At 48.8% G+C, this 23564-nt stretch overlaps 1 protein-coding gene across 4 annotated transcripts in view; it reads right to left on the bottom strand.

Moving 5' to 3' along the window:
* Positions 1 to 22079, bottom strand: part of gripap1 (GRIP1 associated protein 1) — a 43951-nt gene extending 21872 nt beyond the window's left edge. The window contains exons 1-22 of one of the 4 annotated variants that reach the window (XR_015933665.1): positions 21996 to 22079; positions 18660 to 18726; positions 17851 to 17912; positions 17295 to 17321; positions 16581 to 16688; positions 14646 to 14802; positions 14308 to 14474; positions 13876 to 13924; positions 12639 to 12709; positions 11977 to 12024; positions 11424 to 11455; positions 10519 to 10566; positions 10078 to 10177; positions 9612 to 9689; positions 7802 to 7894; positions 7207 to 7389; positions 6637 to 6771; positions 6009 to 6104; positions 4971 to 5183; positions 3119 to 3232; positions 1955 to 2032; positions 742 to 837 (exon numbers count right to left, since the gene is read on the bottom strand). Coding sequence is in view for 3 of the 4 variants with exons in the window: in XM_088623718.1 (XP_088479844.1) it covers positions 742 to 837; positions 1955 to 2032; positions 3119 to 3232; positions 4971 to 5183; positions 6009 to 6104; positions 6637 to 6771; positions 7207 to 7389; positions 7802 to 7894; positions 9612 to 9689; positions 10078 to 10177; positions 10519 to 10566; positions 11424 to 11455; positions 11977 to 12024; positions 12639 to 12709; positions 13876 to 13924; positions 14308 to 14474; positions 14646 to 14802; positions 16581 to 16688; positions 17295 to 17321; positions 17851 to 17912; positions 18660 to 18726; positions 21996 to 22037 (2064 nt within the window). In the remaining variant the exon portion in view is untranslated. The remainder of the gene's footprint in view (positions 1 to 741; positions 838 to 1954; positions 2033 to 3118; positions 3233 to 4970; positions 5184 to 6008; positions 6105 to 6636; positions 6772 to 7206; positions 7390 to 7801; positions 7895 to 9611; positions 9690 to 10077; positions 10178 to 10518; positions 10567 to 11423; positions 11456 to 11976; positions 12025 to 12638; positions 12710 to 13875; positions 13925 to 14307; positions 14475 to 14645; positions 14803 to 16580; positions 16689 to 17294; positions 17322 to 17850; positions 17913 to 18659; positions 18727 to 21995) is intronic. The other 3 variants (XM_088623718.1, XM_088623719.1, XM_088623720.1) reach the window with 3 other exon arrangements.
* Between the last annotated feature and the right edge of the window lie 1485 nt (positions 22080 to 23564).

Genomic DNA, 23564 nt, shown 5'->3' with positions numbered 1-23564 from the left:
GTTTGAGGTCGTTCCTAAATCAGGACTACAACAGACAACAGAGACCACTTCCATTCTTTAACTGACGCCGCTTATAACTTCAAGACAAAAAACCCATTAAATGAAACGTCCTCTAGGTGAGGAGAGGCTCTTCTGTTATCCAGACTCTCTGTGCCTGGAAAAGACTGAACGCAGGACGAACAAGGAAATGACTGACGGATTGAACTGCACATCTGAAAAGGGACGGCACAGCTTAATTAAAAGAGACAGCGAGAACGAACCTGTGAGAACAAATAACTAGTCACAGGCGTCCAATAAGCTGGAACGTTCCTCTGAGGCATCGAACAGCTGCAGCACTTGAGCTCTGAGCTGAGGCAATTAGTGAAAGATACCGGTCCTGCTTGCTAATGATTACAGCACACGTACAGCCAACTTCACAGGCAGCATCAGGGACCAGGTCCAGCCCTGGCTGGAGCGAGTTCAAGACGGGCAGTGGGATTCCCAAAGGATTATCCCACAGGCGTGGGTTCGAGCTGGGCACGTGGAAGTCGTACAGGATCGCCCCGATATCATCCACTGGCGTGGGTTCGAGACCGACATGTGGAATTCCCGCAGGATGGCCCCGATATTACCCACGGGCGCGGGTTCGAGATGGGCACATTCCAGATTCCACAGGAGCACCCCAATGTCATGCACACGCGCGCCTGGGACAGCACAAGGCTGGTGTCCCCTGAATCCTGCGACGCTCTCGCCCCTCCCTACCTGCTTCAGCTTGGTGATGGAGGAGACGTGCTCATCTCTCTCCTTCTCCACCTCCAGCAGCTGCAGCTTCACGCCCTGGATCTCTGCGTCCTTCTCCTGCCAGGGAGCACGTTTATTTAATAACAAATAATTGTCCGCAGTTTCTCCTTATTTTCAGCAGAATATTATTTTCTATGGCACATCTTTGTACTTGCTCCATTAAACAAATCAGCAGGCACTCTAAAAGAAGGAACAACTTGTTTTTTATGGCATCCAACACCAGCTGTTTAAAGGTTTAAAAAACATCTTTTAAGATGAAGTACATATAACTTCAGGTTGATGGCTCAATATGTCACATATCAATGCCCCATTACGTGGTCATAATTCCATTCCACCTCACACGTACGAATCGTGCTGTCTATTGTAGCATCCCCAGCCTGTGAATGAGGCAGAGAAAATGAATGCATCCCCCTTCTTTTTACTGCAGGTGAATATTAATTCAACCGATTCCTTCATCGACTTCAAAACCCCCAAAACACACAACATGACAAGAGACCTGAGGCAGTTTTAAAACACTGACTCCCCCAGGCGCTGACCTGCTGTATCATCTAAACATCAAGCTGCTGTGGGATGATCTTGAGTGGGACCCGAGGCCGAGGGAGAGTATACCTGTAACGTGTTTCTACCAGTAGCGGAGCGTCTTGACATACACATGGCAAGGATGCCGAGAGTAAGGAAAACAGTTCAACACCACTTTGGTGGGCTTTGATGCAAGAACTGCTTAGACTGATATTTTTTAAAATAGAGCCAAGACGTTATGTTCCATTTTATACATTTTACATTAATTCAAGGCTCTGTTTCAGCCTGACTGTTGAGCCATGTCCAATTTACCCTCATGGGTTGATGTGTATTGATCTTATGCTGATGTTTTAGAAGGGATCAGGAAATATATTTTTATCAAGTATTTTTTGCCAACATCTGTTGAAGGTATGAGATCTCGTGATCTCCCTTAGCTCAGCCAGCTGGGTCCCTGTTGAGTGACACTGGAAGCCCGGGTTCGAGCCCCAGCAGTGGGGAGCCGACCTGAGGTGGGAGCAGCAAGGGCACATACCCACATGAACCTGAAAGCGCTACAGTATTATCGGTGCCGAATTTTTTTTTTAATTTTCACTCTGCGATTCCAGACACTTTCGAGGCTTTTGGCGTCTTCTGTCCTCTCACTGCGCAGACAGACCTGCAGATGTGCGGCCTCCTCTGACTTGAGCTTCTGAATCTGCTCCTGGTGCTCCAGTGAGTTCTTCTCAATGGTCTCCTGGACACAGACAGAACAGCAGCAGTCAGTCACAGTGTAGCTCTGGAACAGGCAGAGGGTAACTACAGGCTGGAAAGTCCAAAGGAAGAGAAACATTTCGGCGGTAGAGCCTCTACCAGGTGTGCATTTGGACCCCTGAAGATGCTCTGCAGATAAAACGTTTTTTTTTTTTTCCCTGTCTCTCTACTTCCCAGTGTGGAAGCAACCTCTGCCCACTCCTTTGCACCTCATCATCCTTTGTCATCACCATTCCGACTCAAACCAAATTAATTCTGCTCTCAGGGTCCGGAAAGTCATATCTTTAGCCCCACGGTGAATTAAGGGGATTTTTTTACATTGTAAAAGGAAAAGACCAAAAATGCCCAGGTGAACAGACAATAAGTTTACGTGTGAAATAAATTCTGCTAGCTCTGTTACAGCTAAAGGAATGAGGACATCTAGTGGCCGCAGCTGGAGTTGGTCCCCTTCCTTCTCTTCCTCAAAGCCTAAACGATATTCCTACTCCACACCACCTATTCCTCATTTTCACACAGCTGTGCCTCCGCGTGCTCTCCGTGATCTTAAGTTCTGCCCCGCTAGCTCTCCAGCTCTCCAGCTCTCCAGCTCTCCAGCTCTCCAGCTCTCCAGCTCTCCAGCTCTCCCAGGAAAGCCGGGCGATGAGTCGGGTTCGCCGGCATCTCTGCCACATCCGGGCGGAGCGGATGGCGAGGGAGGGGGCCCCTAACTTCGCAAGGCACGTTCCGAGAGGCCTACCAACGGCAAAGGAAAGCCTGCTGCCTCTCAAAACGGCGCCACGGCAGTTCAGGCGTTCGAACCTCAGCTGAGCGAATTTCTAGCACCGGCTGCGACAGACGGAAAGCAAGGCGGCCGAGCCAAAACAAAAGGGAACTTGTTTAGGGTGCGTCGCAAAAATAGGCCGGCAATCGCGCTTGCCGACCTCCTTAAAGACACAAGCCGTGTAGATAAACGGCTCCGAAGGGTACACGGCAACGACTCGCTCGGAGAGGCGATCCGATTCCCTTGCAGAAGAGAAGGGGTCGGCAGCCGAGCGCGAGCTGAGGGGTGTACGTGGAGCGGGGCGCGTACCTCCGCCTCCTTCAGCCGGCGCTCAAACCAGCCCTTGGTGCCCTCCATGGCCTGGACCTGAGCCCGCAGCTCCTCCGCGGTCTGCTGCCAGTCCTCCAGCTCCCGGGTCCGGGCCTGGGGAAGACAAACCCGACCTCCGGGTGAGAACAGAAGCTGGGGGGGGGGGAACGTGCACCGTCGAGTCCCGCTGAAGAGGAGGCTGCTTAGAGCAGTGGAAGCGGTCTGGTCTCGTTCTCATCGGAGCCCACAGCTGAGCCCTGCACTGCTCTGCCTACAGTCCCAATCTGCTGCACACACGCACCGCGACGCAGTCTGTCCATCTGCACTGCACGCCACCAGCACAATTACTCGGTCCCCTATAACAGTCTGGAACTCCAAGGGGAATCTATATTCAACACACCTCTCCAAGTCACCCGAGACGCAGATGTCATGGCGACGGAGATATGAGTAAGAAAAGCCCACGTTTGCATGAATGACATGAGGTAAAATTCTGATGATCTAACAGCTTTCATTCAGAGCTCAAAGTAACTTTGATAAGCAATCACAGAGAACAAATCGATAGTGAGTCAAATCCATTATGACGCTGCTGCGCGCCCACCAAGCAAGTGTTGATCAAATGAGAATGCACAAGCCTGGTATTGGAATACACCACCATAAAGCGGTTCCAATAACAATTAAGGAGAGATAAACAAAAAGGCTTCAACATTAGTGATTGTACATGCATTAATCTTTCCTTCTTCGTTAATTATAAGCAATGCATTAGCGTGATGCTTGGAACGGTACACCGCGATCAATAGCAGCAGAAGTCCACAACTGGATTATGCATGAAGGGCCCAGATGATGAACAGCTATGTGGAGCAGCAACAACGAAATTAGCCTCCAAAGGCACCAGTGCAGAGCTCTTAGAGAGCAGGAGTCAGGAGGGTTGCAGCAGACTCCTATCATTCTTACAGTGTAACTTGGGGTGCTCTTAACTCCTGTTGCATCTGTGAAGCTAGATTAAAAAGAACCAAGGCCACAGGCTCAGCCTGATTGGACCCTATACATGCTTTAACTAAGGCAAGACTGCTGTAACTCCTTATTTACTGGGCTGTCTGCTAAGGCAGGGGTGCCCAGTCCTGTTCCTGGGGTCTAGCACACCTGCTGATTGTCATTGCTTGCTGAGCTCTTTGCTGAAATGGATTCTGCATTGAATAAATTGTTGCTTTGGAAGTTTTTGTTTTCTACTCAAAGCTCGGAGCCGCCAAAATCTCAAGTTATTTACGGACCACAATAGCTAAAAAGTGAACTGATGTTTAAAGAGTATATGTGAAACCTGTTAGTGGGACTATTAAGGGTTATTTACTTGACTACTCAAGGAGAACAGACACCAGCAGGACCAATACTAGGCTTCAGGGAGTCCAGAATTCAGAGGCCTGCGTGCCAGCAGAAGGTACTCAGATTCGGCCTGAACATACAAAAGTGGTTACAAGTGCTATTCTGAGATGCTTCTGCAGGACCACTGCAGAAACAACTCAACAGGGATTAGTTTAAAGCTCGCTTCGGGAGTGAAACACGATTCTTCATTATCGGTTACTGATGCATTACGGCTCTGCCCGGCAAGCCCATTACAGCCCAGCCTGAACTCGCGGGGCTGAGGTCCTAGGTCCTACAGGTTTCAACGGCGTCTTTTCCCGATCGGTGCAGGGATTAAAGACGCGGACACGCGGCAGTCCGAGCCGCACGACAGCTCCGGCCCGGCCAGCCCCGAGACGCCCGCCTCCGTCCGCACGGCGCTCGGGAAAGCTGCAGCCGAATGAGCCGCTGGGCAGCGGAGACTCTCCAGGGCGGCCCGGCGGGCAGGCGGCCTCACCCTCTCGTCGCGGAGCTGGCTGCGGATCTCCTCCTCGGCACGGTGCTTGTCCTCGTGCAGCTCCCGCAGCTCCCGCTCGTACTTGGCGCGGATGCCCAGCACCTCCTTCTCATGCTGCAGCCGCGCGTTGCCCAGGTCCTCCTTGTGCCGCGACTTCTCCTGCGCCGTCTCGATCGCCATCTCGTCCAGCATGGCCTTGCGCTTGTCCGCGGTCTGAGGCGAGAAGGGAGGCGGTGGCAGAGGCGCGGCGGCGGCGGACGAGCGCATCCCCGAGACGAACTAGAGAGCACCCGGCCAGAGGCCAGGCTCAGGGGCTTCGCAAGACTGCTGGAGCTCAGTGTTCCTGCAGAGCCAGCAATGGTGAGACCACACCCCTGACACTCAAACCCTGGTGTTACTCCTGCCCCTGTGTTGTCACCTGAAGCTCATGTGAGAAACATCACAAGGGCACCTTTCTTCCACCTGAGGAGCACGGCTCAGCTAGGACTCTGGCTCTACCTGGTGTTGAAACGCCCACAGCTGCCGTTAACGCATCATGATCAGACGGCTCTATTGCCTCACTTCTCTACCGAGCTCCTAAACAGGCTGCAGTGTGCAGAATCCTGCAGACTAAAAGGATTTGGTCACGTAACTCCTGGCCTGTGTACACTGCACTGAAAATTGTTGTGAAATTTAAAGGACTTTAAAGGTATCCTACTTTTGTATAAGAAAACTAAACGGACCAGCACCAGAATATCCTCAGGACCTTTTGCATGAGTGGAGTCCACTTCTTAGCCTGCGCCAGAGGATCAGATTCTCACTCTGACGAATCCCTGGCTCCACACCTGTGGCGTGCAGAACCCTGTCTGTGGAGCTCGCCCTCCCAAACCCTTACCCTCCGCCACTGTCGACGGCTTAAAAAACTCAGCTAAAGTCCTTTCAAACTGAACGATTATGACATTTGATAGTTTCACACTGATGTCGCCTGCCGTGGCTCCTCGCTGCGCCTGGGGGTATGGGGAGGAGGGGGTGTGAGCGGGGAGCAGCGCGGCGCGGTACCTTGCGGGCCTCCTCGAGCTCCTGCTGCAGCCTCTCCTTGTCCTGGCCCAGCTGGGTCAGCTGCTCCAGCAGGCGGCCGCTGGCCCGACTCGCCTCCTGCACACGGGGAGGAGCAAGACGCCGCTGCTGAGCTTTCACGTACCTAGGGCCTATCATGGAGCGCACCCTGACAAACTTCTTATTCAAGGAAAAGAATTAGCTCAAGACTAAAAAAAACAAGTGAGAAGACTCCCCAGTGCACAGCGGTTCATCAGGCAAGCTCCGGCGTTAACTGAACTGCGGAAAGGTTTATTTAAACTCCACAGGCTAAGCCACGCACGTGTACTCAAAATTTGGTTACAAACATCAAGCATCCATCGCTTGGTGTTGGTTTATTAAATACAACTGCCTACAGCTGGAAAACCCGGAAGTGGACCAAACTGCTATGCAGTGGGTGTCCAAACAGTTCTCCTGCAATACACAGTAAATGCAAATGACAAACACATTAATCTGCACTTGAAGGCCACACTACCACTTTCTAGCATGATTTCAAACAGAACTGGTGCCTTAGTGCATATTAATATCATGCACGTGACTGCTGCCCCCTAGTGGCTGTCTGGCTCTAGGGTAAAAGGCGGCACAGGCTGACCTGCAGCTGCGAGTTGAGGTCATCCCTCTGGGCCAGGAAGCTCTCCTGCTCAGCCTGCCTCTGCTGCAGCTCCACGGTCAAGGCCACGTTCTGGTCCCTCAGCACATTCATCTCCTGGGTCTTGGCGGTCTGGATCTGTCACACGGCAGGGAAGAGCATGAGGACATCTGCCCCCACAGGCACCGCTAGCACGTGGGACAACTGAGCTGGGCACTAGCTCCCTTCTGCACATTAATTGCAGAACTGTGAAAGGACATGTCTAAAGCATCAACAAAAAAATAATTCATAATTTCCTTGTTTTATTACTGGTATTGCTGCTTTAGAGGAGGAAACACCCAGCCAATAACATCACCTTAAGACATAAATTAAGATAAGTGTCCAGAACAGACAGCTTTACTTTCATAACTTAGTAACTTTAGTGCCGATTTCAGAACACGTCTGGCACAACTGCAACCCATGACGAAGGCAACACTAGCAAAGCAATAAACCTAGACGAAACGCGGATTGGTTTTCATAAGCCCTTCTGAAACAAGATTGCCATGCCCAACTAGAGAAGACGACTGCCCTCACAGCTCCCCTGCGGCCTGGCCAGGGTGCGGAGAAAAACCGGAGCCTGTGTGCACTCCCCTCAGACAACGGCCCAGCAAAGCCTTTTCCCAGAATCCCTGAAGAAGGCCCTGACCAGCAACAGGGCTGCAGGCTAAGAGGAAGGGATGTGAAGCTCTTGGAGTCCTCTCTCAATTCTTCTGCAGCCTGAAGAATGGACATGCATGAGGACACCCAGAGAGCACCGTACTGCATTTATAATCCAGATCACACAGCACAGCTGGGAGCAACAACTCGGAATATCCTTTTCCGTCTAATTACACATCATTACTTTCATAAATGAACAAACACAGCTGTCTCAATCGGCTAAAGACTGAATCACAATGCTAACTGAACAGGATACAGGATTGCAAACTAATGTCTCTTTGAGGATGTGTACCGATTCGTAATCTGAAAAGGGCCCCATTGCCCAGACAGCTGCAAACAAACCCACAAACCCACTCAACCTCGTGGCTGGGTTCAGGTACCCAGGTGAGTGCAGGAGTGTCCGAAGAGACACAGAAACAAGGAGAAGCCTCCCCAGTGCTCTGCCTGCGCAGGGAGAAGAGGGGAGCAGTACCTGTTCTAGGGCAGCTAGATTAGTCCTGAGAGCATCATTCTCAGTCAGGATACTCTCCACCTGCTCCTGACTGACTGCGCTCTGACACGCTACCTGTATCACAGTGGGAGAGAGAGGGGAAGAGCAGGAGAAGACAGGGAGTCGTGTCGGAGGAGTGCGAGGGAGACAGGATGAATGGGAGGAGTCACAGCGGAACGCGACAAGGAGGCAAGAAGGGGAGAAGGGAGGAAAGCACAGGAAAGCGGGGGGGGGAGAAGGAGACAAAAGGAGTCAAGCAGAAAGGAAGGAGAGACCAGAAATGGGAAGAAAAAAAAGAAGATGGAAAAAAAAAGAGATTAGAACACAGAAGCAGAGAAAGTCCAGGCACGAAGACAGCTGAATCAAGGCATGACTGAATTAAAAGGACGGGACACAGGATTAATTTCTGATTGCACTGCAGAAGGCAAGGAAAGCAGGGTTAACACTCTGGACTTCTTAAAAGGAAAGCAGCAGAGTTTTCATAAGCAAAAGGAACCCGACAGCTTGCCTCTTTCTCTGTGATCTGCAGAGCCCCGCCGAACGGACGACAATCACAGCCAGCCAGCTCCCTATAACCTCTTTCAAGGAAGGCTGCCCATTAAGGCAGTTCTTCAGGAACTCCTTTCCTGCAGCGCTAGCTACAGACATAATGGTAACGTTTCAAAACTGAAAACGCCTAAAGAGCTCAAGAAGTCTTGCCAGGACTCCTGAACATAAGCCATACTGACAGAATCTCCCTCAATAAGTCAGGAAGACATTAAAGGCACTGAGTGCATTCGGCACTCTCAACTCCTGGTGTCACTCGGAACAAGGGGGTCGAATTCCTACGCAGAGATTATCACCAGCAGTGTGGGAGTCATTATAAACTGACAACTCATTAGTGGCTCTGCAGACTGCTGTTCCACTTCCCTATCTGCATGGTTCACAAGGCCCCTGAGCAGTCAGCTATCTGGAGCAACAGCTCTTTAATAGTAACAAGCAACTCTGGGGGATGGACTGAAGAGGACACTAGGATTTTAGGACCTTCTTTCTTCTTTTCCTGTCCAGAGAATAGCACATCTGTTTTAAATGTCTGTCTGGCAGACAAGCACAAAGAACTAAAAAATCTACTGGATTTCTGTTGAAGTCCGATCCTGCAAACCTGGCTGACAGAGATCCATCTGCCTGGATCAGCCATTTCCTCCAATGATCCATCAGAGATTTTGCCCCACTCCTTCTATTCCACATCAAGCCTGTCCTCCAGTTCAACCTTAATTATGGAGGAGGGACTTCAACCCCGAGAGCCAGAGAAAACTCCTGCAATCTGCCGCCTTCAGCTCCCGAGAGCTACTCCTACAGAGTGGGGGGTAGGGCTTGATCTTGAGGGAGATCCTCATGAACTGGTTGTAGCTGTTGGCTACCGTGAAAGAGCAGTCACCCTGGGGCCATGATCACGTTCCACACACAGCCCGCTACAATTCAGGAGGCTATACCACCACCGCGGGCTCTGCTGTGCAGTGCACACAGAAACCACAACCAAGGTCTAAAGAACATCCAGCACAATCTAACTCACTGTCACACCAGACACTGTCAAATCCATTTCAATATGCAATAGTTTCCCTTTTAATCTGGAATCATTTCTGCGCAGATTCGTCCGAGTCGGGGTTATTTGTGCACAGACTGCATCTCCTCAAGGGTGAAGCTCTGGCAGCAAAAGAGTTAAGCAATCGAGGCGCTGCCAAGGAGCGGACAGGCATTGCCGGCACCACACCTCCACCCCACAGGCCAGCTCGGCAGGCCCTGGGCTGGTTACCTGGTCTCTGAGTGCAAGGAGGGCTGCTTCATGCTCCTTCTGCTGGCTCTGCAGCTGCTCCTTCAGCTCACTGATGCTCTGCAAAGACACGCCTGAGATTAGAGCAGGCCGCAACACCGCTAGGCCAGCACGCCTGCGCTTTTCTTGCATGTGCGTCGGCACACTGCCCAGTGCACCCTTCCTGCAGTGATTAGAATCACAGGAAACAGATTTCACCCCTTCCTAAGAGAGGTGGACTCTGCCTGCTCAAGTCAGGCTACAGTTCCTGCAAACCAGTGTCCCCTTGACATCTTTCTAGGGCCACAGTTTTAATCTCTTTAGTAATCACCCCTTAGTCCCACCCAACACTACTGCCTTCACTACAGTATCTCCTACTCTGAAAGTGCTTGGGCCCAGCCTTGAGCAGACCATTGGACTGGACTGCAGTGGGGCAGCCTGATTGGTTGGCATGTGGAGGCACTGATACCTGATTGGCCACCTGCAGGTCTCCCTGTAGCTTCTGGTTCCGAATGTTCATGGACTTCAACTCCTCCTCTTTCTTCTGCTGAATCTCACTGATTTTAATCCTGAAAAAAAAATCCAATAACCAACAGGAGCAAAACAAAAGTCAGAAAGTGGTTTTTATTGTTTTACTCTACTTAAATCCCTGGGGTGTTTTAATGAGTTGCACCCAAAGGTACCAGGTTATTTTTTCAGTGACTGACACTCCTGTGTTAAAAATACATATAAAAAAACAACTTGGCATTTCAGATGCTGTTTCTGTCAACGAGGCAGAAGAAAGTTCCGGTCAGACCACAGATAATATAGATGTTGTCCATAAAATACTTTATTTTGTAAAAGGGGAGCCAACATTGCATGTCAATCAGTAAGAAAGACAGAAGTGCGTGCAGGGGATTTTCGCTCTCACCTGCTGTCATTGTAGAGAGCCTCCTTTTCAGCCTGCAGGCGCATGAAGCTGCATGAGAGTGGGAAACAGGGTTGTTACTGCAATCTCCCCCCCCAGAGAGACTGGGACACTAACACACCCTCTGTGTGCCCTAACCTAACCCCACCCCCTCTGGTAGCACCCCTTTCCGCAGGCTGTACCCCCCTCCTGCCACCTGCACCTCGGAGGGGTGCGAACGAGAGGAAGCATCACGCCCGTTTGGTCATATCTGTAGCTTTGCGCTATCTGATGCAAGGTCACATCCATTCATTATTTCCTCGAAGGAAGCCGGGATATCGGCTTCAACAACGTGGCTGGACAGCCTGCTCCAGAATGTAGTCCCCGACGCGGTGGGACGTACTTTCTATAGAAGATTAACTGGCAAAGTGATGCTGCGGCCAACAGACATGCAACAGGCCGCATGACCTGTTGACATCACTTTGAAACGGTTTCCTTTAGGACACAGTAACGTGAGAAGAGACGACCACAAAAAAACATCTAAGTTGCTCTGCAATCACAGCTCTCAAAATTCTTTAACGTCGGTTGCCATTACTCTCTCCATTTAAATAACGGGTATTGAAATATTTTTACGGGAATTTAACTCGTGGTACGCAGAGACTTTGTGGTTTAATGCTGCTAAGGGAAGATTGCTTGGGAAAGGAATGTGAACATAATGTTGCCCACCTGTCTTCGCCCTCACTGCCCACCTGCGCCGCCCACCTGTCTTGGCCCTCACTGCCCACCTGCGCCGCCCACCTGTCTTCGCCCGCACTGCCCACCTGCGCCGCCCACCTGTCTTCGCCCGCACTGCCCACCTGTCTTCTCCACCCTGGCCCACTTGAGCTCATGCCATACCCAAACAGGAGTATGCTGCTGTCCCTCCTTACCTTTCCTGCTTTTTCTTCAGTTTGTCAGAAAGCTAGAACGATAAGAGAACAGGGAAAATGAACACGGTTCATCACAGTGGTAACAACAAACGGATTTTTAAAACAACTTCACTTTACAGTTAACAACGGCTGTTTAAATGCCTTGTTACAGAGGAATCTTACTGTAGAGAACTGTCAATAGTACAGCGCGAGACAGATAAGAGACAGTGCAAGTTGAAAAACTAACTTCAAAGAGAATAAATTGATTAAAGGACTCAGGTGTGCTGAAGATATGATAATTTAAGAAAGACAAAATACAGATACACAAACTAATAAAAAACACACGGACAGTATTTCTGCTAGTATGTAATGTACACATTTTGACTTCCAGTTTATGAATGGTTATATTCAATCCAAATCCAATAAACTGACATCTAAAAACTTTACGTTTAGAGGAAGCTGTGCCACAAAACCCATGGAAAGAATGAGCGCAGCTGAAAGACACACACATGCTTTACATTCCATTTTCATCACAATGAAATAAAATATAATAAGATCAGGGACTCCGAGGTACCTTAGCAAGGTCTTCCTGCAGTTTGGTCAGGTCTGCCTGTTTGGATGACTAAGAGAAAAAGATGAAAACCAGTCAGTTGTCTCACAATGAACTTTTGCTGTAGCTCCTTAGAGGAACAGGTGTGGACAGAATTCCCACTTCCCTTCAGTCTCTGCATCGGAGAGCAGGGGGGGACAAACACTCACACCCTGGAGGGCATCACACAGCCTTCTGGGAGAACCCCCTCTGCCCCCAGGGGTAAAAGAACAGGGAGCCCAGGGTGTAAACCCAGGTGAGAAAACTGAAACTCTCTCGGTTGCTCCATCGATTCACCAAGTTCCTGCAGCTGTCTCAAGAAAAAGACCCTGCTCCCCAGACACTCCCCAGATAGTCTGGGATGGTCAGCTTTGCCCCGATCCTCTCAATATCCTGACGTTACTCCTCAGTACTTTAAGGCACCCTAAACCAGGGCTGGAGAAGCACCCCAACTCTGTGATTAAAAACCAGAGGTTTGGACACAACCATAATGGTACAGATAAGAACAGTGCAATAACCTTGTCCAGCACTGCAGCTGCAGCATGCTCTCACACGGGAGACTGCAGCGCCTGCGAGCACAACAGGCCTACGATAGAGCCCACAGCAGATGCTAGCGCACGTAACCCGGTACATCACCATGGTATTACCTCAAGAGTCTGGAGCTGCGCCTTCAGCAGCCTCTTCTCCTCCTGCTCCGTGTGCAGCTGGAGTTCCACCTCTGTCAAAACAGCATTTGGTGAGGCCGGCCAACCTGACTCTGTGCAACACCGCTCGAGCATGTGCACGCCAATGTGCACACTTCCAGCTCCTCATTTCAAACTGGCCTACTGCTGCATACATAGTGGCAGGTAGCAGACACAATAAACAGCGGAATATTATATGAACAGCTGATTTTATTTAGGGCTAATCAGAATCACGTCCAGTGATGTCAAGTGAAGGTAAATTACCTCTGTACATGATCTGGAATGTGACTGGTTCAATCTGAACACAGTTACAACCCCCATTGCAAAGGGTGTGCACACTTATGCAACAAAGGTATTTAAAAGTTTTTTTAGCTATTGTGCCTAAAAATTATCCATTTGTTTTTCATTTAAATATTATCGGTTACAAGATCTTATTAAAGGTGAAAAAAGATCTGGCGCGATTTGTCTTGATTTCAGCTTTTACATCAACAAAAGCTGAAATTTGAATAAGGGTGTGCATGCTTTTGATACCACTGTAGATGTGCTGGATCCCTGGATGAATTTGCTACTAACAGGCTTACTGGGCCGAATAGCCTTCTCTAGTATATAACTCCTCTTATAAACCTCCAGGATTCCACAACAGTAGTTTTCTAAATAGACCTTAAGAACAAAATCGAAGCCAACTTTTAAATGACTCCGCAACCACTGTTGCGTACTGGACTAACTAAAAACAGTACTGTCACAGGACATTTACGATGGAAACGGAAAGAAAGGTTTGCTTATTTAAACATTTTTTATGGCTTTTCTTCTTTAATTCTTTACACTAGTGATATTTAAAACACCCTTTAACCGCATGTATATGTAACTTGAAAACTATTTCTGTGGAAGACAACACTGCCAATTGAAGTGTAAGGTTCTGTAAAATATTACACTATTACACAGGTTAGTCTTCAGTAGCTGGTCCCATTAGAATGAAAAAAGTAAAAGCAAAACATGCTTCTTCCCTTTAAATGTTGGGAGACTCTCAAAACCGTGCACCCCTAGAGCTGCAATAGGGATGATCCCCATTTCTAAAATAGGGTGCTATCAGAAGTGCTGGATGATTTTATTCTCCGACTGTAATTACAGCAGTTGGAGCCCACAAAAACACTTCCCTCAGAGAGCAAAACCCTTTATAACAAAATAAAACTCCCCGACTCACCTCCTAACTCCTTCACTCGCTGTTCAAGTTTGGCACATTTTGCCTCGGCCTGCGATATGAATTGAAAAGCTCATTATTTCCAGCTACAGAAGTGGTACACAAGACTAATTACTCATATAGCAATACTAGCACTCATATACTTAAATCTGCATATATATTCTATGCTCCATCTATATCCAGATCTTCAATACTTTGTCTCTTCTGGCAGCTCCCAGGATTCAAGAGGTTCAAGTTCAAGAGGTTGGGATTTATTTGCACAATCAGAAGATTCCACAGCAAACACAAACTTCTCATGAGAAATGCGTGCAGCTCTGTGCACAGACAGTGCGCTCAGGATAACGCACTGCAACACGAAGCGGAACTGGATCTGCACCGGACGCGCTGGCCGGGCCACGACGGCACGGCCGCACCCCTCCCCGGTCCCGGGCCCACCTGCTCGATCCGCTCGTTCGGCGCCCTCTCTGGCGTGCCGGCTCCCCCCCCGCCCGCATCCGCCTGGCCCGGGTCCGGCTCCACGCAGCCCAGCGCCGCGGGCCTGAGCCCGTTGACCTCGGCCCCCGCCTGGCTCTGCTCCTCCCGCTCACGGTGCTGCAGCAGGGCTGAAGAGGGAGGGCAGAGAGCAGAACATGTGCAAGCAAATTCATGAAATGCCTGCTAGAAGCCAACCCTCCACTGCACTACGCATGCTGGAAACTTCCTGTCTTATACCGTGCCTAGTGGTTCCAGAAACTGTGCACCCCAACCTTGGGCTCCCCCTTCGCTGTGCTCACCTGCCATCTTCTTCTGCAAGGCGGAGTTCTCAGCCTGGAGGCGGAGTAACTCTCCATCCACGGGGCTACAGGCGGAGCCTGGGGCTGCTGGCTCCACCCCTTGCCCCTCCCTCAGCTGCTGGTTCTCCTGTTCCAGCTGTTCGATCTGGGAGCACAGCTGGAGGGGACAACATCAGCTTCAGTGTCTCAGAGTCCCACGGCTTGAAGGCATTACAAGAGCCCTGATTACCAGCTTTCTTACCTGCTGCTGATGTGCAAGACTTGTAAACATTATGTCAATTCTGTTTCTTAGTCCAACATCATGAAATCCAATAACTTAAATGAAGCTGAATGCATAAATAACCTTTTCAGCTAGTAATGAAGCACAGAAATGAATTCAAGCAAGAATTTAAAGACTTTTCAAAATTAGCATTTACGCATAAACATATAGGTTGATCCACAGAAACGTGATGAAGAACAGCTGGGTGAGTCTGCACCAGCAGCCCCACTACACAGCAAGACAGGAGGAGAAGGTGCACCAGCTGACTCAAGAGGATACTCTAAGGAAGACATACTGCAACTGCACAAGCCCAAAGTGGAAGTTAGCCAAGACACTGGGGTTAAGCCCTACACTTTTGAACAGTGCCAGATCTTTAATGACCAAGTAACCAGTTCCTCCTGTTAACCTCTGAAAGATGGCCCTTCCTGCAGCACACTGCCCCTGTCACTACCCTGGGTCACTGGTCAGGAAATTCCAGTCCAAAGGAGCCACCTACTGGCCCACCAACACCTAGACTACAAAACGCTACAGCTACAGCCTTGGATTTGAATTGATCTCAACCCCGCAAATAGAGTTTGTGCTTGATGACAGCACATTTATGTTTATGTGATGAAAATAAGGCTAAGATTGTTCTGAAAAACCTCCTTCGTTAACATCCATGTCGTCTCCAGTCTTTCAGTTTCTCCCCTCCAGGACCTGTGTTTGCTGGCTGTATTTATCAGTTCTCATTAAAAAATGAAAAACGAAAACATCACGGTGATCGTGTGTACCCACTCACTGGCCAGAGCTACTTGAGCATGAGCGTGCCTGCGCGTCTCCAGCCCCGAGAGGGCTTTTACACAACAGCCCACACACTGCCCGGGCAGCGGGGGCTGACAGGAAGTCACAAAGGAAGAACGTTAATGTTGCAAACACCAGCGTGTATATGTCTTAATCAGACAGACGCAAAGCAAATCATGTTTTCTCTTGTCGCCTTCTCGACAGGGAGATTAAAAACCTCTTCACAAGCTGCATGGTGAGCAAAGCAGTCAGCACAAACATACACGTAAATGCCCTTTTCAGGAAAACAAGATATCCGTGACTGAACCTCTCATGCTTCCTACTCTTTAATGCCGGCTGTGTTTATTTGTTCTAGTTTCAGCCTCTGGTTTCCTTTCATGAAAAAAGCAGCGCTGACAGAGGAACAGAAGGTACTACAATACACACAGATGTATTTAAAACTCCCTGTGGGCAAAAGCGGGTTTACTTAGGTTTAACAAGTGGAATATCAAAGACATGAAAGTAATTAAACCCAAAGGTGAAACCAAAATTTCAGCATAAAAGAAGACTAACACTGTATGTATGCTGGCGATGACATGAAAGAAATAAACAGCTTAAATAATGAATTAACAGCTAGAGGGCATGTCCACTTGGACTGTTTAGCACAAAAGGCATCAGCATGACGGTAAGTTTAACGCTTACATATAAGCGACTATGACTGTGCTTTGTTTGTCTTTTCATTTATATTTGTAGTTCAATATTGTGCTATATGTCTGCTTCTCCAAGTTTTCTAGCTTTATCTAAAGCAATTTCCGCCAGGTCTTGCTGTGTGGCAATAAAGAATTCTGTCCTACTGGGTATGAAAGAGCAGCTCAGCTTCAGCTACTGCAGGTGTGGGCTCCAGGAGAGTTCAGCACCTTGGAGAGCTCCTGCATGAGGGTGCTGTTCTGCAGCCTGAAGTCGTCCTCCTGGCTGTGCAGTTTGCCTTGGAGCATCTCATTCTCACTGAGGAGGGCGTCCACTTCCTGCCCACAGACACAGGACACAGGACACAGGAGTCAGATTCCCAGCCCCCGACAACTTGAGCTCCTACAGAGCCTGGCTCGTCAGCTTGTTTTGCCAATACACACAAAGCCCCTGTGTTGTCAACGCCTGAATTAAAAAGAATACACGAGTCTGCTATGGAAGTCTTGTTTCTACTCTTGTTAAAATGGTTCTCCAACCTGCACAATCAGACCCAAAATGTCTTGAGCAGGTTTCATCTATGTAGATTGTGTAAACATCAATTACTTTGCATAATTGTTTTGCACTCCTTGTTTTGGAAAATGCACACTGTAAAGGTCAAATGTTAGCAATTGTTAAAATTAGAATTACTAGGACTTAAGCTAAACATTGATAAACTGTTCATTAATTAACCTATTAAGTTCTTAATTTAATTAGTGTGTGCAGCTGTCAAAATAAAGATACCTTCTTTGCATCCACTGGAGAATAAAAAGGCTCAAAGTCTTACTAAGTGGTTTATTCCGCTTAACAGCTAATTTTTTTCCCCGATTTTTTCCTATTTAAACCAGCCCAAGCCGCGTGTGGAAAGACTCAGAAATCGTCATCCTGCAAGTCACGAACAGACTCACCTGAGCTTTCTTACTCTTGCCAAGAGCCTGCAAAACAAAATTAACCTATGAGATTCAAACCTCGATACAGACAAATCTCTATACATATGCTCACATGTACAGGTGCACAAGACCTTTCTCATTCTGCACATATGAACAATTAGAAACGCTAGGTGACCAGTAAGCCCATCTGGCCCATTTGCTAGTTAGCATCTAACTGATCCAAGAATTTGCTTCAACCATATGGTCGGGTAGCCTGTTCCACAATCCCACAACCCTTTGTGTAAAAATGAGCCTCCTGCTCTCAGTTTTAATTGCACTTCCATCTTGAGGATGAGAGCAAGAGACTACTAAGCCTGTCTATTCCACCCTGTCCTCCGATACTATTTCGTTGGGTGACAATGTGCACTGGTATCAATGGCAACAGTAGTAGTGGTGGGTTTAAGCAGCGGTGGCTGGGACAGGAGAACAACAGGAGCAGATATAGTACCAGCATTGGGAAGAAGAGAGAGCTGGCGAAGAGACTCCACCCTCTCACTGACACGACTCTGGAAAAGCAGTGAACACTCTGTCCTACCTTCTGAGCTTTGAGGAGATCCTTCTCGAGGGTGGAGGTCTTCTGGCGCAGGGCATTGAGCTCTGCAACACCAGAGGAACAAGCGCTTCAGGACCTGTTACTTCACACCACAGGAGACTCGGCGAAACACATGCTGAGCACTCTAGACATGCACACAAAAGCCCCCAAGGGCCGTTCAGTGAGTCTGCAGGTTTTCTAGATCTCCGCCAAGCACCAGCATCTGAAGAGCTGGGAGAAGCTGGTAAACTGGTCCAATTAAGTCAGTAAGGAGCTAACTGAGCTCATTAAGAGCTGAGCTGGACTGAAAACCTGCAGACACACCATCCCTCTGGGACCAGGACTGACCACCTCAGTCCTTGGCTAGAGATGACCTTGAAGGGACACCTGCCTGTCAAACACCTAAGGCACCGACAGCGCTGGTTAAACTCTGGGCTACATTATTATCCAGGATTGGCGCACACAGCCCCAGCACCAAACCAAACCGGCAGACTCACAGCGTCCACTTTCAAACTAGGAAGCTACTAGAAGGAAACCACTGACCAATTCTGGGGTTTAATAATACATAAACAGCTGTGATGTGGCTTCTGGTCTTTTGCCGCACCCTGCAGCAGTCAGGCTCGTTTAAAAGAGCCATGCTGCAGAAGCAGCCTCAATAAGAAAACTGACAGGATGATGACTTGCTTATCTACAGAACAGGTCCCAACCAGCCACTTACAATTACACAGAGGAATTCAGAAAATCTCAGGCTCAACTAAGCTTTTGATGCCTCTGCATGGCCACAGAGCCCAGCTGCGCGTATTGTCTCTTACCAGCTGTGTTCTTGCGCAGGTCATCGGAGAGCTGGTAGTTCTGTGTCCTCAGCTCCAGGAGCTGAGCCTGGGTCAGGAGAGAGGAGAGGACGTGGGGGATCCAGTCAGGATCAGCAACCGGAGCAGAGACGGGCAGGAGAGGGGGAGGGTCAGGGGCAGAGAGGAGAGGGGGAGAGGAGCACATGAGAGCATTAATCAAGGGCTGCTAGTCATTTAAACCATTTTGATCATTGGTCACAGGTTCAGGTTCTACAAAACAACTTTTGTGTACAGAGATGCAGCAGAAGACAGTTCAGCTCGCGCAGAGCAACTCCATGCAAAGTGGTTTCACGAGGGCTGGGCTGCACTCCTGGACCGGGTGGAAAGGGAACTTTAGTATAACACAACTGGCTCGTCTTCGAGAGGTGGAGGCAAACCACTGGAGCCCCAGGGGAGAACATGCAAACTCCACACAGAAGGAACCATCAGCTAAAATTAAACTTAAAATCTAAGAGTTATGACACAGCAGCACTAATGTGTGTGCCACTGTACCGATAAAAACAGTTTTAAAAGTATTATCAATATCAATGTGAACATTTATACTGTAATGAAGAGGGGAAGAACTTTTGTTGTATTTTTCTTTTGTTACCATGCTATTGCAATCGGGTAAAAAAAATCCCCTTTGAATTTCAGATCATATAGGATAGAACCATAAATAAGACACAAAATAAAAAAGAAATGGAAGCTCAAACAACGAGGAAGAAGAGATGCGTTACCTCCTCTCTCTTACTAAGGGAATCTGTTTCCTTCACTTTTTGCAGGACAGTGACGGTCAAATCTCTAAGAGCCTTCAAGCAGTGGTTCAATTTTAAGTGTTAAGTCACCTCAGTCAACATCAATTTACATAATTCCCATAAAACAGTTGAATTTATAGTGAACATACTTTACTGTTTAATGCAACTCTATTTAGAAGACAAATTTGCAATGCATTATTATTTAGAGAGACTGTAAATTATTTTTTAAATAACTTCAGGTAAATGGCTTTCCCAAGTCCGTTTGTCTTTGCACTGCAATTTGCCTCAGAGTTACAGCTCAGACAGGACTGATTTCTGCAATGTATGAAAATCCCCGCTTGCAAGAATCTCTCATGTGACAACCATGAGACTGGCCAACTGCTTTCACTTTCCCTGGAAAAAATACCAGACATTCCAATGATCCCATTCACTGTCCACCACTTCATAACTATGGAATTCTGATTATGTCTGCAAGGAGGTTTCAAATCCTTCAGAAACCTACAGGCTGATATCTGAATACGGTCTCATCGAGCTGCTTTATGAGCGGTCCAGGGGATTTATCTACCGTAGCACGGTTTGGCATATACTAATATCATCTTTAACTCGCTTAGCATGTAGATGTGAACTCTTGCAGGTGGTTCCCAGCACTGCTGATCCTTGTGTAATTTTCAGCCCCGCTTCTCTGGTTTATGTGCATTCGGAGTGTTTCTTTGCTGGACCAAAGGGACTTTCCTGTCCCTTGGAGTTGAAATGTTTGTGGATGCACTCCCATCCTAGAAAGGTATTGCTTGCTGTGGACTCATAGATTCCAGCAGCTGTGGACACTGAAGCTCAGCAGGTGAGAGCCTGGCCAGTACCTGGATGGGAGACTCCTAGGAAAGCTAAGGCTGCTGCTGGAAGAGGTGTTAGTGGGGCCAGTAGGGGGCGCTCACCCTGCAGTCTGTGTGGGTGCTATTGCCCCAGTATAGTGACAGGAACACTATACTGTAAAAAAAGATCCGTCCTTCGGATGAGCCATATAAACTGACACACTGTGGTCATAAAAAACCCCAGGGCGTTTCTCAAAAAGAGTAGGGGTGCTGCCAAATTCCCCTCTGGCCTTTACCAGTCATGGCCTCCTAATAACTCCCATCTCTGAACTGGCTTCATCACTCTGCTCTCCTCCCCACTGAGAGCTGGTGTGTGGGGAGAGGACTGGAGCATCATCCAGGTGGGGGTGGAGGGGATCCCCATTACCTGTAAAGCGCCATCAGTGGAGTGTCCAGAAAAACGCTATGTAAGTGTCAGGATTATTATTTATTATTATCAGCTGCAGTGAAGTAAGAGTAGCCATTGCTCCCAAAGGCAGGCCTCGTTAGCAGGCGAGCACAGACGAGCAAAGTTTAAGGTTTGAGGTTTAGCGGATTAAGGCTTCGTTGCCCTGTGTGACACACTGCTCGACACCAAGAGCCAGCAGGAAGGACTCCGGTTTAGTGCTAAAATGTTAATGGACTACCTTCCAGTGTGGAAATTAACCCTCTGAAGCAGACAGGAGCTGGCACTGCTCCACGCTCGATATTTATAGACCCCTTGTCTGAGAATATATTGGGGGTGGTTCCTCCTAAGATCGGACTCAATCCCTTCCACCTAGTCCACAGCCACACAACCCACCTACTCCAAGAGCCACTGAGCAAGGATCTAGCATCCACCACATCCTGGGCTGGACAGGGCTGACCATCGAGAACAGCGGCACATAGGCGCTATGATTTTATTGACTCACCCAGGAAAGTGCGGATCACTGGCTTGGCAAAGTTACAAACTGTCACAGCTGACTGGGGGCTTACGTGCTCACAGAAGGACCCCCGGCGTATTTTCGCCGGCTCTAACTGGCACAGCCGCACTCCGCCAAAACCGCAACGTCATGTCACAACACAGCAAAATAAACACAGCGGCTGAAGAGCAAGGAGTCGGGCTCTGCATCCGAACGGCGACCTGATACCCACCGCCGGGGTCTGACTGCGAGCCCCGGGTCTCTCCATCACTCAGGACCTCAATACAGGATGCGGTCGACTACAGGAAAAACAGTCCCCCCGTCCCGATTTAGGGATTTAGTTAGAAACCGGCCAGCAAAACTCACAATCTGGCAACTTATTAAGGAGAATACGACTAGGACGGTGCTGCTCCACTAAAAAAAAACAAAAAAAAAAACAATGTCAGCTAGTTTGCAAAAAGACTAGCTGCTCAGACGTCCCCAATTCAGAATTGTGAACCAGCCTGTCAATGGACTGATTAATATGCTTATTTGTTTTCTGCATTACCTATTCCCCACGCATCTCTGTCTCTCTGCCGGCTCTTCCCCGCCGAGTAGACTGGCTCCCATCGCCATCACACTCGGTCACAAACGCCCACTCGACGCCGAGGCTGCAACCTTGGCCTACGAAAACATCCGCACTGTTCTCGACCCTGCCTTCCGAACGAAAGCTTCATGACCCGAATGCCCAGCGAGCCCTACTTCTTATTACCAACCCGGACCGCGATGTGACCCAATTCGACTTGATACTTTGTCGTATTAGAAGCATTTTACCTGCATTCGATGGAACTCCTCTTCTGACAGTGCCTGCGCCATCTTTACTACTGGAAGGGGGGAGGGGGGGGGGGGTCGGCCGATACCAATGACACAATACTTTCTCCGGGAAGGGGGTGGGAGAGGAGGGAGGGAGGCGTGTGCGAGCGTGTGAAAAATAAAGACGCGATTGGGATCTTTATCGCTGCCTGCTGAAAACTAAACGGCAAATAACCGATGGTAAGCCCAAGTCAAATACACTGACTTTAAAGATCCGAGAAGGATGACGGCTAATCCACCCTGCCGATACAATAGTTCAGTCCATGGTGAGCCTTACATTAGCTGCACTAACGACACCTGTCCGACAGGGGGAGCAGCAGCAGTTATTCATTTTCAGCAGAGAACGACGTGTCCCACCGACTGGTGTACTCTCAACACTGATTAAAAACACCGAATTCTTAAGATTGCTATTTTAAATTAATAATAACGCTGCAGTGTTGGGCAACTTCGATATCGTCTGTAAACTAGCCAAGCGTGTGTAACTCTGCTCTCCTTTGTTACCTTTAATATTCCTAAAATTGAAATATTTAAAATACGTCAGAACATAATCAAGGTTAAAAACGAGAGGAGCCCATTCATCCCAACTAGCCTGCCTAGTAGTTTGTGGCTAATTGACCCGGGGATGTTATCCAGTCCTTTCTTGGAAGAATCCGACATGTCGGTTTCAACAATATGACTGGGGGGCTTGTTCCACGCCCCCGCCACCCTTAGTGTAAAAGAAAAATGCCTCCTGTTCTCATTTTTAAATGCAAAGCCGCGTAGCTTCCGCTTGTTTCCTCTGGGTCTTGTGTCCGTTTTGATAACAGAAACGAAAAGCATCAGCTCTGTGGGAGAAGGAGTAGCGGTGCTACGGTCACGGGTCCGAGGCTGTGACATGTCACTTGGATTGAAGGTGGGCGCTCAGAAGTCAAAAAGGGTTTAGGACGGCGCCAAAAACACCAGCCACAGCGTTAAAATCTCGTTTGTATAACGAGTGTTCCTCTCATTCATAGACATTTAACCTTCCCTCACGTATACAACTCAGGTGTGTCGTCATCATAAAATCAAATTATCCGAATCAATAATCGAATTGTTAGTGGGGCACACTGGGGCAGCGGGTGGACGTGTTTCATCTGTTTAAAAAGGCACTTTCGTATAATCGCCCATCCGAACCGTCTCCTCGCCCGACTTCAAAAGTTCGTTTGTGAAGCACGACGAGTTGGCGATGTACTTCGACAGAAAACGCACCCAGCAGTGGGTGGCAGCTGACCCACCAATTTGGAAATGAGAAGCTTGCCGCAAGCCGGGCCTTCACTGGTGAGGAGACTGGCACACCGTCTTACAGCGGCCGTGGGCGACGGCGACAACACTCGCGCGTTTCCCGTGGCGGGATCTGTCACATTGATCTGTCCTTAAAAAACCGCCACCGCAAGCCCGACCGCACCGCCGCCGTGAAGCCGAGACAGGATCACTGCACACCGGCAACGTTAAGGTTCTGTCCGCAGCAAAATCACAAAGCCGATCGCAAAAATACCACACAAACACACACAC

This window comes from Lepisosteus platostomus, chromosome 3, assembly GCF_059453375.1.
Source record: "Lepisosteus platostomus isolate fLepPlt1 chromosome 3, fLepPlt1.hap1, whole genome shotgun sequence".
Classification (NCBI taxonomy): domain Eukaryota; kingdom Metazoa; phylum Chordata; class Actinopteri; order Semionotiformes; family Lepisosteidae; genus Lepisosteus; species Lepisosteus platostomus.
The sequence above is the reverse complement of the archived record's forward strand: the minus strand, read 5'-3'. Positions and strand labels throughout refer to the sequence as shown.